The sequence below is a fragment of the Cryptotermes secundus genome, unplaced genomic scaffold (assembly GCF_002891405.2).
Source record: "Cryptotermes secundus unplaced genomic scaffold, Csec_1.0 scaffold779, whole genome shotgun sequence".
NCBI classification, from domain to species: domain Eukaryota; kingdom Metazoa; phylum Arthropoda; class Insecta; order Blattodea; family Kalotermitidae; genus Cryptotermes; species Cryptotermes secundus.
The window spans coordinates 659-19,145 of NW_019737096.1; the positions used below are offsets into that span (position 1 = coordinate 659).

At 39.0% G+C, this 18,487-nt stretch overlaps 1 protein-coding gene across 4 annotated transcripts in view; it reads right to left on the bottom strand.

Moving 5' to 3' along the window:
• Window positions 1–5,838: 5,838 nt before the first annotated feature.
• LOC111870193 (calcium-activated chloride channel regulator 1) overlaps window positions 5,839–18,487 on the bottom strand; it is a 471,960-nt gene continuing 459,311 nt past the window's right edge. For all 4 annotated transcript variants that reach the window (XM_033753707.1, XM_023862281.2, XM_023862280.2 and 1 more), the window contains 9 exons: window positions 18,238–18,391; window positions 17,286–17,498; window positions 15,882–16,224; window positions 15,258–15,590; window positions 11,935–12,162; window positions 10,835–10,990; window positions 10,109–10,229; window positions 8,976–9,131; window positions 5,839–8,354 (listed from right to left, as the gene is read on the bottom strand). In XM_033753707.1, the coding sequence (XP_033609598.1) occupies window positions 6,958–8,354; window positions 8,976–9,131; window positions 10,109–10,229; window positions 10,835–10,990; window positions 11,935–12,162; window positions 15,258–15,590; window positions 15,882–16,224; window positions 17,286–17,498; window positions 18,238–18,391 (3,101 nt within the window). In that variant the 3' untranslated portion in view covers window positions 5,839–6,957. The remainder of the gene's footprint in view (window positions 8,355–8,975; window positions 9,132–10,108; window positions 10,230–10,834; window positions 10,991–11,934; window positions 12,163–15,257; window positions 15,591–15,881; window positions 16,225–17,285; window positions 17,499–18,237; window positions 18,392–18,487) is intronic.

The window sequence follows — 18,487 nt, forward strand, 5'->3', positions numbered from 1 at the left end:
ACCAACACGTGCCCCCACTCCCCCCACCACCACCATCACCACCACCACCACACAGTAGTAGTAGAGAGTAACACAAAAATTTGAATGATCCTGAATAATATGTTAAAATTGACAAATAAGATGAGTGCTAGTCAGTTGTAACATCCATGTGATGTTTATTAGTCCCTGTGATAAAAAAGGTCAATCGCTGTTAACTGAAGAGACAGTCATTTTAATTCTGATATATTTCCATTCTGCATAGCAGCAAGAGTAATTTGGAAGTGCTGACTTATAATACCTTTTATAAGTGGGCCTCAAGAAAAGTCTTGAAAAGTTATGCAAAATATTTCAAATGAAAAAAAAATAACATAATAAAAGTGGTGTAAAATAACGTCTTAAAATTAAATATATATAATAACATGTAACATAGTTCAAAGTCTATGTCCACCTGCCAACAATGTATTATGACACTGACTGGAAACCATTGATAAATAAATGTGCAACTTATAAAAGGAAAGATAACAGTACATCATATATGTTAATAATTTAAACTTAAAATCAAAGGCATTAATAAAGCCTGAAAAAAATAAAACACCTATAGTATAAAACCAACCCTCTGTGCTTTAAGTCTAACCAAGTGTTAGGTCAAAGGTGAAGCCAAAGCGAAGCATGCAGATAGGACATTATGCTGGCTTGTCAATCTGTCACACCTCAGTGGTGCAATATATGAAGTGTCAGAACATGCCTAATGTTTGGCAAAAGTATTAAAATAAAATATATTCTTTAGAAGAAAGCTGTATTTTATTATTTCATATTAATTTTATTATCTTGTATGACTGCCTTTCCAAATTGATATTATAATGGCCAGAACACAATCTGTATTTTAATGTTCTTAGGGCGATTAAATGAAACACAGTGTGACGCTGCGGCTTCGAGGTGAACATATTCATAATAATTTTAACTGAAAAATCTCATTGAGACAGTAAATACTTGGGAATCAGGAGACTAAGGTTGCAAGATATTAGAATTCATCTTATGGGTGTGTACATGTGAACTAAACTGGACTCACTTGTGGTCCAATGACCATATAGCTATATAACACAAACTGGATTAAAGACACGTTACTTCAGCATATGGATAATGGAACATGATCCTGATATCCCAAAACACTGCACAGGTATCCCTTGATTTAAGACAATTTGTTATATGAAAATTGACTGCAAGGAGAAAATTCATAAATCAAGAATGCTATTCCCATTACTTTACATGTAAAAGTCACATATTCATGAGTCTAACACAAATCCCCCCATATTTTTAACTTATGAATAAACATTAAAATATAACCAGTTTATTACTGAAAATGCAACTGCATTATTTTTCACATTTATTTTGTCATAGCTAATGCAATGTAATGATGCAGCTTTACTTTCTTTGGTTTAACATATCTTTACAGCCACTTTCACTTCTTTGGTGGCCATGGTGAGCAGAAATGTTCTTCTACTGCCACAATGACATGGAAACATGGGGGGGGGGATCAGTGTAAAACAAATTAAATGAAATAACACACTATGTGTTTCCATGTTAACTTATTACAGATATTTTTTATTTTTTAGCGTCTTCATTGTAAGTTAGCAAAACATTAAATACAAATAAAGTTGTATTAAAGATTCTGTGAATATTGGCATTAATTTGGCCAACCTATGGATGATGGTCCCTTAAAGCATCATAAAGGGGACTTCACTGCACACAACTTTTGAACTGCAATGTTGCCCACACAAGTTATAACATACCCTGGTTCAAGGACTGGGCCAAGAATAAACTGTAAGCATCATGAGTACACCCCATTCTGCATCATCATGAGCCATGCAGATGGACTGGTGAGATGGTCTATGCATGCGTTTGTCTATGCAAAACAACAAAAACAACAGCAACAGCAGCAGTAGCAACTTACAAGTTCACTGCAGCAAAAATTAAGTCTGTTAAGTAAAAACTAGGTGCAAATTAACATGTATTATTGTAGGGAAAATTCTTGTTTGTAAAACGATGAAAACCTGCTCTTCTAATTTGACCAGCATTTCACACAACCTGCTGTTTCAATAAGTCTGAAGATATGACTGTCACACAAATTCTGTAACTGGTAATTTCTTGAACAGTCAATCTTTATAGAATGCATGGGGACTTCATTACAGCATGGTAACATCTTATACCTTCAAAATGTGTTTATGTACATTGATAACCTACGTTATAATGGTGAGATGAGCCAAAGAGTGGGTTCAAGAAGAAACCAATGTGCTAACTTCATTCCCACATACAAGGTCTGACAAAAAAAAACCCACTGAGACAACCTATGAAAGCCAAGGTACCACAATGTACAGAATTGGGAAGTTAAGCCCCTTTTAAAGCTCACATACATCATCTGCTGCTCCTGCCAATGCTGCAAGAAACTTATATATCTACTCAAGTCATTTCACACTAAATCACACATTTGAGCTACCAATTCATTGCTTCAAGTACTTAAGGATCTCCGGCTTGGTTATTCTCAACAGTTACCTGTCCAGCGCTTTCTAAAAACTCACCCTTGGTTCCCTGCTGTATCTCCAAATGCTATTTGGATCAACCAATAATGTACTTCAGTCACACCCTTTCCAATCTTCCTACAAAACTTAACGTACACGAGTTTTGTACTTTATTATAATTGAACATATGACAAGAAAACACCCTACCTTTAAACACTGACAAGTGACCAGAGTAATTGAGGGGGCTATAAACATTCCTGGACATCTAGTTACACAACAGGACATGTTCATTGTAGCCACATTCCTCTGCAGTTGAGATCTGATACACGAACTTGATCAGACTTCATAAGCCTTTAAGGAACTCTGCTTCTGCACAGGGATATTTTGCATGAAACAGGTTACATTCAGAAATTTATAAAAACTGTACAATTTATTATCATTAATGGTACGAGATATATGTACAAAAATGAACACTTATTACACAGAGAGAAAGTTCTACAACACATTCGTCACTAAAATTAGTACAGGACTTAAACCTACAAACATACTGGCAAACACATTCATTTAATGAAATTTGAACATGGCGGTGGAAACAAAAAGCACACACCTGTTTTTAACAAGACATTTAAAAGGTGATGATTGTCTTTTGAGATCAATGACAATTCTTCTTATTACAAGTAAAAGAACACAGCTACAGTTTTATATACAGACGGTCACCACTGTTCTGAAAGCAGCATTCAGGATGACAGTAGAGAGGTTAAATGAGTTTGTAGATATGAAAAATCAGATTTAATATTTTCTTTACCCTTTCTGTTTTGTGCAATGTGGTCTTTGGTGTGTGTCACAGGTCTGTCGTTTAACTCATATGTACATGCTGGCTGCAGCTCTAATTTACAACATAAACAGCTGAATAAAATATGTACTCATGTCCACTAATATTTATGGATATGATTCCTAATTTGTACTGCATCACATTTTCCTCCTTGTTGAGGATATACCATCAGTTTTGTGTAATGCTAAGGTCTTACCATTTTGTGAACTATGTCCCATTAAATGTTACTTTTCAGAACAAACTGTCATACTTCATAAACCTGCACAACTTTCAGTCATTTATATCTTCTTGAAGTTTGATGAGCAAATAATCACATATTTGCCCAATCTTAATGTGTCTTTAATGTAAACAAAGTAAATGTGCCACTAAATTTGGAAAAGTTAAAACTTAAAATGACCAATTCAGAATCCATGAAGTGGGATAATGGAATGTATCCACACAGATCTCAACTGCTAAAACCTAATAGTAAAGGAAATATAGTAAAAGGTAAAGTTGTCCCTGAGCTTAACTAATTAAGTGCTACCCCATGAAGGCATATGGGGGAGCAGATGTATACACCCACGTTTTATTGACCTCAGCACTAGTCATAGGCAAGCTGTCAGCTTCACACCCTTGCCACTTCACCCCTGGGGAAAGAACCCCTAGTACCCATTGAATAAGAGAGTGGGTGGACCCCAGAGCCAATCTGTATGAGATCGAGAAGTGAAAATTCTTGATCCTACAAGGCCGCAAACTCCAACCCCTCAGTTATCTGGTATATAGCCAGTCACTATACAGATTACGCTATTCCAGCTCTTAGAGGAATTATAGTATACTGTACATAATTTGCACTTGGGAGGTAAAGGTGTGACCATTCAATGGCGTCAGGGTTAATATAAGTTAATTAAGATCAGTTAATTATAAGCTAGAAGTTTAAAGAAAGCAGATAGTAACATTTTTACATTCAGAAATTGACATAAGCTCATTCTTGCTGTGTGGACAGGATGTAGCATTTGCTATTTTCTCAAAATTTTAGCTGTTTTAGCTACAGTGGCATGCGTTTGGTTATCTGAAATTTTACAGTTTGGATGGTCAGGGGCCGAAGCCAAGTTAATCATACATCAGGTACATACATCACAACAAATCTATATCATTTGGAAATGTAAATTTCTAGTGGACTCCCAAATTTTGAACTGGGCAAGTCAAGCCTGTTTCAGGGAGGAGCTTCCTCTTGAAGTTTGGGCTTGAAGAAGTTTGCTACTTCAAAGAGTTCTTTTACCAAAAGTAGCAGTCTTCCAACTTCTAAAGTTTGTGGAAGCAAACCTGTGTCACACCTGAAAAGTTACAGTTACTGGAAGGCACCAATAATACAAAAATAACGATAGTATTCTGGTGTGGCTCTTTAAGTAAGTTAACTAAATAGCGGCCTCCGTAGTCTAGAGGCAATGTTCCCACTTCATGACTCGTAGTACGCGGGTTCAAATAACCGGCGGAGGTCGTCGAATTTTTAAGGGCGGAAAAATTCAGGGAACAAGTCCTCCGGGAGGGACTTTAAGCCGTGGGTCCCGTGTCATAGCTTTACGGCACGTAAAAGAACCTCATACCTCCAAAGGAGGTCACTGAGCAAAATTGCGGACGTTTGCCGCCCAACAGCAGTCACTAATACTTCCGGTAGATGGGGGAAGCATTATAGATACTTCTCAGCCAGTAGAGCCGGTCTCGCTGGCTGGGCGGGACTGATGGTAAGCACTAATACCGGTAGGATATAGAGACTGGTAGAAATCATAGAGGGAAGCATAATGGACCACTACAGGTCTAAGTGCATAGGGAAACCCACCCTCTCTAATAACTAACTAAGTTAACTAAATTATACCATTATAATCCAAAGTGAACAATAAATAACTTGGGTGAAGTTGTCATTGTGTTCATGCACAGTTTAACAGCATTAGTTTCTTCCTATTAATAACCTGAGACTAGAGATTACCTCTACATATACCTGAGCATACTGCCCAACTCAAATGACTCACGTGAGAAGACACCATCCCAACTCTAAGCTACACTCCCACACTTACTGGTGCCCAAAACAGCATAAATCCTACCTCCCCAAATACATCCCTGTTCAACGAGGAGGAGCAGAAGGACTAATGAGAACAATAACCAAAAAGAAGTCTGGAAGTAGCAGTGCAAGGTGAGCATCATTAAAGAGGAACAGATAAAACAGTGGCTGTCCAAAAGAGGGGCAGCCATGAAAAGTCAGCAAAGAGAAGCAGTTAAAAAAAAAAAAAGTAAAGCTATCCCTGTTAGAGACCATGAAGGCCCATAGGACTGTGAGATGTTGAGGGTCCCACATTATCTAGACAATCGGCTCAAAGATGGCGGTAAGGTTGTCAGCCTTATGCACTGGCCACACTTTACTCCCCAGAAAAATTATTTAATTCATTCCTGGTACTCATTTCTGTTGAGGCTGAGTCGACCCCACGACCATAGTGCGGCTGGAAGGATTAGGTCAGTTGAAAAAAAAATCCAATGACCTCATCGGGACTTGAACCCGCAATGTTCCGGGTTGTAGCATAGTGCCTCAATCAACTACACTACCGCATGCCCAAAGAGAAGCAGTAATAAAAATAGGTAAACTTACATTTGGGCTTAATTGGGCACCATGCCATGAAGACATGGGGAAAGGGAGGTATAGCTCCACTATTCTTGAACTTGGTACCAGACAGAGACGAGTGGTCATTTCACAGACCAACTGCTTTACCACTAGAGAGCCCACTGAACAGGAAGCTGGATGGGGCTCAGAACCAGTCTGGTTGTTATGGAGAACTGTCTCTTGCCACTGCTAAGAATCAACCCCCTTTCCAGCCACCAGGAAATGAACCCCAACTCCTTGATTGTTCTTGGGAGGTACTCAGTTCAAATCCTGGTTGGACCAACCACATTCATCTATGTCCTTCGTGCATACAGTATCTTAAAACCTGCTGCAAATGCTGCCATCTGCAACCCCATCCATAAATGATAGTTATCAGACCATGTTTCTGTCAGCACTGCAAGCATTTAGAAATTTATGGGGGGTTATAAAACTGATAAGTGCCCAAGCATACCTTTCAATTGAGGTTAGCTCAAGTGCTCCTCTAACTTACACACAGGAGGAACCTAGTTCAGAAAAAGACAATCATACCTGAAGTTTCTCTTTCTCTTAGTCCCTCATTGCTAATGCCATGTTGGTACTATGAAATATTCCACCAACATTTTCTAATGGCATTCACAATGAATGCAACAGTGTCATGAGGTATGCAATTAAACAAACCTTATGCATACAAGTGCACTTCCTACCTCCAACATTATGATTGTGTGTTATTGTTCAGGTCTCAGATCCTAGCAACAATGATATATATACACTACTTTCATAATTAATGTGATGCAGTACATGACTAGTGTAAGGGAACATCGTTCATAAAAGATATTTCTTTTCACGTGTTCTCGCATATTGATTGGCACCATAACCAAACTAACATTTTCACATATAGTCTCTTTCTAAGTGCCCAATTGGAACTAAGCATTTTTCGATAATATAAAACCACATGTTGGCGTTTTAAAGCTTCAGCACATTAGATTAAGAACTGGTTCCAATACCAACATGAGAAGAACTTATTATACCATCGTCACATTTCGTTTCTTTCTGTCTCCACTGCTGACTGAACTGAGCGATCCCTGAAGACTAGGGTTAAACGGGACCAGGGATCCATTTCTGTGATAACCACCATTTACAAATGTTCCTGGATGAACACCATATATGGGTCCGGATGTATATATCCCATTGTGCTGGGGGTTGAAAGATGGAAGTGGTGGCACAGGGGGAGGCAGCTGTGTCTGATTTCCTCCATTCCCAATGAGTTCTTCTCCAACTCCTCCATAGGGACTATGACGTCGTTCATGTTCATGCAGTAGCTGTGAAGCTGTCCAAGACTGGTATGGGCTGAGTGTTCGACCACGGACTAGCGTGCTGGTACCGTTTGATATGGTGCTGATACCACTGGCATTAGGGTTAGGTACGATATGTGGCGTTGCATGCTGCTGCTGCTGCTGCTGCTGCTGTTGCTGTTGCTGCAACATCTGTTCCTCTTGCTGAAGCTGTGCCACACTGAATCGTTTCTTCTCTTCACCAAGGCACTGATCAAACTGTGGCAGTCCATTTGGCTCCTGAGTCTGGGATGGAGATAGACTCAAACTGCTGTTACCATTGTTTGCTGATATAGGAGATGAAGGCACAATAGTTACAGCAGTGTTCTGTGATGTCACTTGTTGCTTTCTGTTACTGGAATGCTTCCCTTTACTTTCTGCTTTCTTATCAGAGTTCCCGTGGCGTCGCCGAAGAACACATAAGTAGCAGTACACAGCGATGCAAATTGTTAAAAGGGCCACTCCTCCAACAATAGGCAATATTAACTCCAACCCAAAGTCAGAGTCCTTGGCGATACGAGGAACAATAGTGTCATCGTCATCACCTTCATTAGAGTATGACGAAAGGTCATAAGTGGATGTTGGGGGTGTAGAAGGTGGTGGGGGTGGTGGCGGAGGTGATGGGACAAGAACACGAACCCAGTTTGAAATGGGACCACCAACAGAATTTTCAGAGCTATCTGTAAACCCACGAATAGAATAAAACAAGGGAATATCTAACAGTGATGGATTTCTTGTAAAGTCAAGGGTGAATGATGTTTCAGAACCAGGAGCTAATGGAAAAGGAGTACCATATTCCCAAGACATAGATATTTCAAAACGGTCAATGATATCAGTTATTGTTCGGGCATACCTAAGCTCATAACGAGCCACAGGTAAACCACCCATATCAGGAGCAGTCCATGTGAGGCGAGCTTTTAGGTCAGCAGCAAGTATCTCCACACGGAGATCACCAATACGACCCACGATGGGCTGTGATGATATATCATCATGTGACAAAGTGATAGAGATTGGAGGTAACACTCTCTGGAAGGGCGCAAGTGGTTGCACAGCTGGTGTTGGCACCACACTACCACAACACCGTACACCTAAAACATAACAGAAAACCATGTTTAGAAATGATGTGAGTGGTTAACTAGTATATTAATTCTAAATTTACATTAAATCTGACCATCAGATCCTCATGCAGTCTTGCACACACTTTTCAGAAATAATAAAGAACACAATCTTTCCTGTGGTTTCTGTAGTCTGCTGAGGATTCCCACAATCCTAATTTGGTTACAACTGGAAGATGGAAACCACACTAGTCTAAGCAGCAGTTTCAACTGATCAGATACAATACATTTAAACGTAAAGGTTTTGAAATGGAAGCAGTTCAGAGATCTGAATGCAAATAACAGAAATTAAAATCCTCATCCAATGTAGAGGAGTTTAACTCCACGTCCCCTGTATGCATTCATATAATGATATTAACACACAAATAAGTAACTTTGCCTTTTACCTTACCACACATTTAATGACAGTCACCAGTCACGCTACAGCTTTTCATGCATACGAACCAAATACTATAAGGTAAAAACATTTATAGAAATCAACATAACTTGCCATACATCTCTCTCTCTCTCAAGTATCTGTTATAATCAATAAAGATTGTATCTTTCTACATTTGCAGCATTGGGTCAATTTCAACAATTTCACTCGCAACACACCTGAGTCTGATGACGGTAGGGACAGTGTTTCTTGCCAGGAGTATGCGGTATTGCCATTGTCTGTAACTGTCACCTCAAATGTGTACACACCTGGTCCACCATGACCTACATTAAAGTAACGTGTGTACACTCCATCTCCCTTTGTAACATCAGGGTCTAAAATCAAAAGAAACATTATTAAGACATTAAATGTGGTGCATTATACAAAAGTCACAAGTTTCTACTACAGCTACTACACTACATGGTTCAGTTTGGCAGTCCACAATTATTCATCTTCTCAAGATATTCGTTACCAACAGTTCATCACCATGTTTGCAAAAGCCAATTACTGGAATAAATTACACTGACCTAGTTAAATTCAGTTCATATGTACAGGACCTATTTATCAAATATTACTGCAGCATTATCCTCACATTTACCTTCAGGACTACAAAACTCGTGTGTTCCCTTAACATTTTCAACCAATATATGAATGCACTTCCTGTTTCCACCCTGCACCTTTCCTGATTTCAGCACCAAGACAATAAATTATTATTATTATTATTATTATTATGTGTAAATTCTGAAGTTTGTCATTGAATAATTATCTGTTTCCCCATTACTTCAACTCGATTAGTTCCAAGAATTCAGTATCTTTCCACAATACAGTCAAAGCAAGTGCTTTATTCCCAGTGAGGGACAAAATCTCACATCTATATAAAAATAAATATGAAGCAATTTAATTTTAGATTTTTATTCTATGTTTGCAAGGATTTAGAGGAGTAATAAACCAGAAATGACTGAATTAGATGTTAGAATGCACTTCTGTACTTTCGTCAGCGCTGTGTGTTCTCATATATATATATATATATATACACACACATTAACATTCTCATGATCCTTAGATATTGTAGGCAAATCACATGACAAATGTTTACATTCATTAATCTGTGAAACTTTATGACAGTAGTTGATTCATAACATTATGTTGAAAATTATCAAAGTAGTAGCAACTGTAGTGGTAGAAGTAGCAGTGGTGGTGGCAGTGGCAGTGGTGGCAGCACTGGCACCACCCCTACCACCACTACAAATGCTAGTAAGATGAAGACAACTGCTAGCTCATCAATGATTGGTATCCTATTAAACCCACTCACCCCCACTGCCTGTGTCAAGTAGCTCAAACTTCTCCTTGTGCAGGCTGGAGCCATTGCTTGAAGGATGGATGGCTGTCACCTCCACTTTAGCACCAAGCACTGGATAGTCACCACGCTTCACCTGCAACAAAACCCACTCCCCTTAATGGGCTCACCTGAATGCAAAACATTTCAGTGGAAACATTTAGTAAGAGAGAATGAAAAATATGTAATGAGGCAGGGGCTGAAATTAGGCTTTGGATTTGGGGATTTTGGCAAAACAAATTATGTGACCATTCTTCCCCTACAAAGCACCACTGCAAACTTATTCCTGTTATTATCTGTCTCACATTCAACATGTTTTTTTTTAACCTTTAAAGTTTTAAACATTAAAATATCTACTGCGTCACTGATGTATGTACACTACACGTTATCTTGAGAAAAGTGCCAAGCAAGAGAAAATGAAGGAAGAAGATATAAATTTAAATCTCTCTGTATGCAATAAAAACCTAATGATGCTGTGTGCAATTACAATCGAAGAGAGCTGTCCATAATGTTGCAGGTAGTATCAATCCTGCTGGTTGGTGAATCTCCCAACAATAGCCTGTCATCAGCTGTCACAATTTCCAAGAAAAATGCATATTTAGAAGAGTTTCTTGATACCTTTCAAAATTGGAGTTATCACTGAACTTGGAGTATGCAGAAACCCTATTTATAACATAACATTACTATATATTGCTATTTTACCTCGGTGTAGAGGACCAATGGGGAAACTCCTTGGCTAGTCCAGGCATGAGCTCGGACAACAGGAGCTGTTGAAGACCTTGGAGTTGCCATCACCTGTACAAAGTGGGGCTGGGGATTCCCTGTAAAGCGCTCAATGGTGTATGTCCAGCTGCCCGTCTAGAAAACAATTGTAATCTAGTGAGTATATGTCTACAACATTCAAATGCCTCCATCTCCTTATGAGACATGGGGAGTACATAAATATAATTATATGTTATTACATACCCCAGATGTCTATCACAATAGGTCATATCATTAGACCTTACCTCAAGGTTATTATACCCAGCACATGTGCCAACAAACTTTTCTCTCCAATCCATTTGATATTATTTTACAACACATTTTCTCTCAGATGTTTTCCAATCAAAATGTTGTATTCACTTCTTGCTTCCCCAGACATACTACACATCTCATAAATCTTATTCTTCTTCTACGAAACTGCCAGAACAGTAAAGAGTAAAAATTTTGAAACTGCTCATATATAGCTTCCTCCATTCTACTGTTACTTCAGATTGTAAAGTATCAGGCTTAGAATCTTTCCTTCCCCTTTATATCAACCTTACTTTAAGCTGAAACATTTAACCACTTGTCTGAGGAGTTTTATCTGCTGTGTTGTGAACTACCCTGCATGAATCTATTGTAAACTAATATTATATTGTATGTGCATCATATTATCAAGATTCAGATCTGTTACAGACCAAAAACGCCCTTTCTTAGACCCTTCAAATTGCTAGGTGCCATTCCACCTGAACACATGCAATGGAGAAAAACTGGATTGCAAGTATGATTTTTATTGCATAAAAAATTATTGTAAATAAAAAAAAGCCTAGGCAATGCCCATCCAGCCTTCTGTAGCATATTCTTACGGCTGTATGTCTCTTGCATAGTGCTGCCATCTAGAGAATAGAATTCCAACTTGTTACAGTAGTTAAAATTCCAGCTCAGTAGATCATACCTAGGAGCTATATGTGATTGAAATCGGAATATTTAACGGTATGTAGTACCTACTATGTTATCATTCAAGCATGATGGAATGTACAAAAATTTAAGAATGGCCTAACCTCATTGATATTTGCAGAGAGTGTGAGCAGCCTGACAGCAACCAGAGAATCTGACTGAGCTGAGTAGACAACCTGGGACGGGCTTACAAGTGAGATGCCTCGTATCAGCGGATTCTCAATGTTGTGAGTGAAAACAGTGAACTGCGCAGGCTCGCCAAGTGACTCATCTAGCACAAAGCTTCCTGTCACACTGCTGCGTCCATCATCAGACAATTCTCGCCTGTGGATCTGGAAAGTTGATCACAGTGATATCAATAATGATGTGGTATTTAAACATATTCTATCATTACAAGAAAATTAGAGAATAAAAATGTACACAAAAGTATCAAGATGATCATACACATGTTAAAAGAAGCAACACAGAATGGCATTATATAGGCGTTTCCTATCCTCTTTCATATTTATGATGTCCCTGGCAAGAGTTTGCAGTTCTTCTCAACGACACCACTGTGTCATATGACTGGAGCTCATAACAATGCCATATCCAATGGCTACATGAGGTGGTCTGCAAAGTGTAAAGATGGCTGAAGAGTGTAGGTGATTATGCAACACCATTAAATACCAAGCTCCAGAATGTGCGGAGATGCACCTCCACACCCTGTACAAGCCACCATGGCTCTTGGGTAAAGAAATTTCTTTTCCTAGTCCAGACAGTTCTTGGGACATGATTAATTGCACCTTAGTTCCCAACTCAAAATACATAATCACCCCTTGGTGCCTGTATATGCCCTTAAGGAAAGAATTAAAGTGAATATGACTGTATTATCAACAACTGTTCTTAAATGAGGAACGTAAGCAGCAAGAATGTGTTAAGATTTTAATCTAGAAAAAGTGGTAAAGTTCCACCCCAATTAATATATTGATACTCTGTATATTTTGAACCCATCTCAAAGACATAATATGTCATACTGTAATTTTGATTGAAGCATTGGAATCCAAATTACCTATGTGTTATTCTGTCATCATACAGGCAGATAATTAGGAAAAATGAATTATAATAATATTTACACAGCCGTCTTCAATTGGTTTGAAAATAAATACAAGTCTTATTTTTAGGCCTGGTATGAGACAGGACGAAATATGGTAGGAAGTAGTGGACCAGTAGTTGAAGGTGAAGTGCAGGAGGGCGCATGACACATTTAACCAGTATTCTCAACTAAACTATAAACTGAATGTAATGATGTTGAGGTAATGTTCCAGACTCATAACTGGAGGTGTTCAGTTTGAATCTCAGCCAAGGCACCACCTACCCTGACTCATTTTGTTGTGGTTTTCCTCAGTCTCTCCATGCAAATCCCAGGATGGTACTTTGATTAGGCCAGGTTGCTTCCTTTCAAATCCTTCTCAAACTAAAATTCATTTGTCACCCTGTCACCTGATACTATTTAGTCTAGCTACTGGCAACATCATAAGATAAATAAAATTACTATATCCACACCACAATCCTTATTTCAGTTGACTTGACCAAATCCACTATGCAGTCTGTTGAGAATCACAAGTTCTACAAATGGAATGTACAGTAAGGCAAAAATTCTACAGAGCAGAGTTTTTCTTGGGAAACTAACTGTTTCTCAGCTGGTCAAGAAATTCCTGCATTTTATGGAATCTGAAGTTCATTATCATTACTGGATCTTATTCTAAATCAGAAGAGGTTGCAGTCCACATCATTACATCCTACTTGAGGTGAAATGCACAACATTCACTTCCATAATAAAGTGTAGCTAAGATTAATGCACAATACATTACTTTTAATTAGGTACCCCTGAACACATTATTAATGCATTATATTGTCAAACCTAGGTGACAATTGCATTCAAAGCCAGGAGAAAGAATAAAGTGAATAACATGAACACAGAGCGGGTAACTCGCATCTATCTTGCCTGCATATTTCCTTTCAAAGACAACTTAACATGATATAGCAAAATTTGCTGTACTAAAAGTTGCCAGACAAATTTAATTTTGGTGTGTATTAATTCGCTAACACCTCTATGTAACATTTAACAAATGGTTCATCATCTAAAATGACATGCAGTACAGATTTCATTATATTTAACTCGAATTTGTAATATTCTTCAGCACAGTATGAATGCATTAAAACACAGGAAAAGATAATTTATGACCATGGGGCATAATATTTGAGGTACCCATGAATTCTGAATCAGGAAATTGAAATCAAACACATGGAAGCATCAGACCTATGGCCATACCATGTTGAAAACACTGGTTCCCGTCTGATCACCGAAGTTAAGCAACATTGGGCATGGTTAGTACTTGGATGGGTGACGGGTCAACTCAGCTTCTTAACAGAAATGAGTATCAGGAATATTCTTGGGGGTAAAGGGCAGCCGGGGCGTAGGGCTGACAACTTTGCAGCCATCTATGAGTCGATTGTCTAGAAAATGTGGGAACCTCAACATCTCACAAACCTATGGGACTACACGGCCTGTTACAGGGATATCCTTACTTACTTTTTTACTTTACTCTATAAGCTTTTCTAAACAGACGATCAGAGATCAGATATTCTAAACAGATTTTTACCCTGTGATTTAAACTGGGGATCACGTGGCTGATATCTTAAACAAGGGGCTGTTGATCTGTGATCTTACAGATGGTCTGTGGTCTGCTNACACACTCTCCTTGAGAAGGTCACAGAAACCTCTTATTGACTCTCTAAAGGAATGGGAAAATTCTCTCCAAGGACAAAATGGTTGTTTCCTCTGAGATGACAATCCTCTCAAAACCCCATATTTCCTTATANTTAGCAAGAAACAAATATATAGACTGACCTGACAACCAAGACTGCAAAGAACACATGCACGTATCTACCACCATCTTGGTCAAGAAATCCAGTTCATAGGCGAAGTGACAGAGATCATGCTCCACCCTAATGTGAACCAGGAGGGGACACTCTCGTTGAGCAGGTCACAGAAACCTCTTATTGACTCTCTAAAGGTATGGGAAAGTTCTCTCCAAGAACAAAATGGCTATTTCCTCTGAGATGACAATCCTCTCAAAACCCCATATTTCCTTATATCCAAATTCTTCACCACAGGGGCCCTGCAAGGACTACTTTTTCTCACAATTTCATTTCCCTCCTGTAACAAATACACTGTGGTCCCACAAGGGCTTCCTTGAAACCAGCTTATACAATGCAAAACAATTCTTTACCGTAGAAACCTTACCCCTGAAGATGGAAGCAGCATGTTCCTCTGAAATGTTGCTATCCACCTGATCCAGAAGGCCTCAATCTGAACAGTCATTGCAATGAACACCACAGAACTTATAATAACTGGATACACCATTCCACTGCTCCACATGCTTACCTCCAATGGCATGCCTGCTAGGCTGCCCTGATAGAACTGTGTTGCAATGCTGAACATCACATTTGCCAGCTTAAAATATGTTGATACATATGAGGTGGCAATATTGTAGCGCTGCTCCTGCACTGTGTAGTATGGACCACCTGTAGCATGTGCTAGACGGTCAAGAGGGAGAGGACGGAGAATGGCCGGGTAGTTGATAGTAGCAATGCGGACACCCTCATCGACAGCCAGACTCAGTAATGGGTCTATCTCAATAGAGTGATCCATGCCAGGAGCTATCACCACTATAACGGAACTGGCAGGTCCCCTCATGAGATAACGTTCATGAAGCATCTAGGAAAACATAAGATTATAGAATGAAGGCCTTCCAAGGGAATACAATAATTTGTTTGATATAAAGTAAATATAAGCCATTGATCTATATAATAGGCATCATGATTTAATTACTCAGGCTGTATGACATTAAAAATACGCTTACTAGAATTCAGAATATACTATATGGCATCATATAGAGTACAGACATAGAAGAACAAGAAAATGAACTAGTTAAACTTTCAAAAGCAATTGATACATATACTCCTTCTCTGTGTAACAACATAAACCTAAGAGAGCTGAAGTTCTTACGTCAAGAGCCTGACGTATGCCGCAGTGAAGGCAAGCTGCATTATGGGAATCTCCTGGAGTAAACGGAATATTCCCAGAGACTTGACTCCTCACATGTGTACTGAGTGGAGACAGTGGCAGGAGACGATGTCCTGTTGTATCATTGCTGAGTACAAGTCCCACCTCTGTGTTTGCTGGAAGGTCATGACCTGCCCACTTGCGTATAGCCAATCGCAGGAAAGTCCATGATTCACGTATATGCATATCCTGTGTGCCTTCAATCACCAGCACATACCTTGTTAAAAGGCGTTTCTTGTAATGGAACACTGGTGTTGTGTTTGTCACCACAGATGAATCTTCAACACTGTGAAAGGAAACCCTTGTGTTCACACCACTGAACTGAATATTCTGTTATCAGTGAAAAGTCAAGAGTATAGGAATTTATTCTGATTTCAGATATAAATTGCTTTTCCTTTTGTTTCATTATATATACAGCATATTAAGGCATGCTCAATTCAAACCTGAAGATCCCACTGACACTCATACAACATTACAACCACCAAGTTCTTTGTGAAATGAAATGCTCTTGAGGAATATCTTTAAAAACCCCAGTACTAAATTTCAATTGAGTCCTCCTAAGTTTTGAAAGTGGATCATGTAGACTGACAAATTCTGCTAGCTGTAATATCACTTGTGAAAGCACAACCACATCTGTCCTTACTGGGCCTTTAAAGTTACTTTCTTCCCACCCCCCCAGTTTCTTGGGGTGGGGTGAGACTGAGTCTACTTGGTATATCAGCCATTGTCTGGCCTACTGTCCCAGCCCTAAGTGATAGATGATGAATGTGGAGCAGTCAGTGGAATGAGAATTGGCTGGGGAAAACAAAGTACTCAGTGAAAACCTGCCCAGTGCCACTATGTCCACCACAAATCCCACATGACCTGATCTGGGCTCAAACCCAGGCCACCACAGGGAGAAGCCAGTGACTAACTGCCTGAGCTATGGTACAGCCTCGCTGAGCTTTTAACTCAGAAGACATCTTGGAACTGCTATATTATTTGTGGCACAACATTTACAGTTAAACAATCTAAGTTACAAAGCCATTTAATTTTTTTCCAGTATGGCACATATTTCATTACAAAGAAAAACAGTATGCCTCTATACTGCATGTTGTCAGTACTGTCAATTACCTATTAACAATATATGTATTTCAGGAAAAAGGAACAAGGCCAATAACACACACAAAATCTCGAAGAACATATACAGAAACAAACCTAAAGCACATGTTTCTTCCCCCATTCCAAGACTTAATTGTAGTTCAGCAGGTGCATAAAAGCTTCCAAGACTTAAGTTCAGTATTTGCATACTTTTTCCTGCAGGTAAACTGTCACAATCCTAGCTGGAACAGTCACGGTTATACTTGCCTGTTGACAAAGTCTGTGTGCTGTATGATCACATCTGACATACTCCTCCGGTTGCAAATGAGGTTGTGTTTTGTTGGCGCATATCTGTTGTGGGTGCTTGCATCACAGAATCTATTCAGCTGGGGGGCCTCTGCAGTAAACATAATGGATGAGCTAGCATCAGGATGCACCAGTTCACTGAAGTTGTACCATGAACCTGGATTCTCACACATCCTAAACACACGATCAGTTACGCTGTATCACTTGAACAGACTACATAGCATCAAATGTGACAGGGGTGCACTGCTTTAATTTTCACTGCATAAGGAGAATGTTAAGCCTGTAGTATTATTTAATAGAGAAAAAATACATATATACTGTTGGCATAAGTCAGAACTGAAAAAAAAAACTTAAGCCTGTCTTATAGAGCATTTAAAATGTCAAGAAATGGAATAACCATGACAAATATTTGCATTTGCAACACTATGGCCACAGAGGTAGTTTCTCACCACTTGCAATCATCTCTTAACGTTATGGTGGAAGCCCTTGCATAAAGTTGCCACCTGTTAGAGGGGAATTGCGAACCAAAGAATGAGCCACAACAGGCAAAATAAATTATAATTCAGTACCTACAATTGCGCAACTTATAGGCAGAGTGGCATTATACTCTACCCTTTTATAGGCCTCCTGACTGCAGACTAGAAGAATGAATATGATTAACATCTAGATTTACCCAATATACCATATTACTTCAAACATAAAACATCCATTTTACACATGTTTCCTTATATTTCAGGTAATATAGTAATTGTTAATTAGTGTTATGGATACAGAGCCTGATGTGAAAATGTGTGGTATCGTGATGAAACAATCTGGTAGAAGCCTGCGAGCATTACACTTACATTACAGTAAAATGGGTTCAAAAGTTCGAGAATTTTTAGATTTTATGTGTCCTTGCTATGGGAACACTTACCCCATGTCCTGGATTGGAAGATCTGAACAGCCAGTGACTTGATTTTGGCCACGATCACCCCTGTAGCAAAGTGGGTAAACAGAATCAGACTGGTAGCCCACTTCATCAAACACACCATAGCGGTACTTTGCCCATTGCTGTACAAGTGAGCGACCTATAAACAAAAAATTGGTTTTCTAAATCCTTATTTCAACCAGTGACATGCCTCCTTTGATGACAGACTGTTATGTTAAAAAATACATCCAGATGG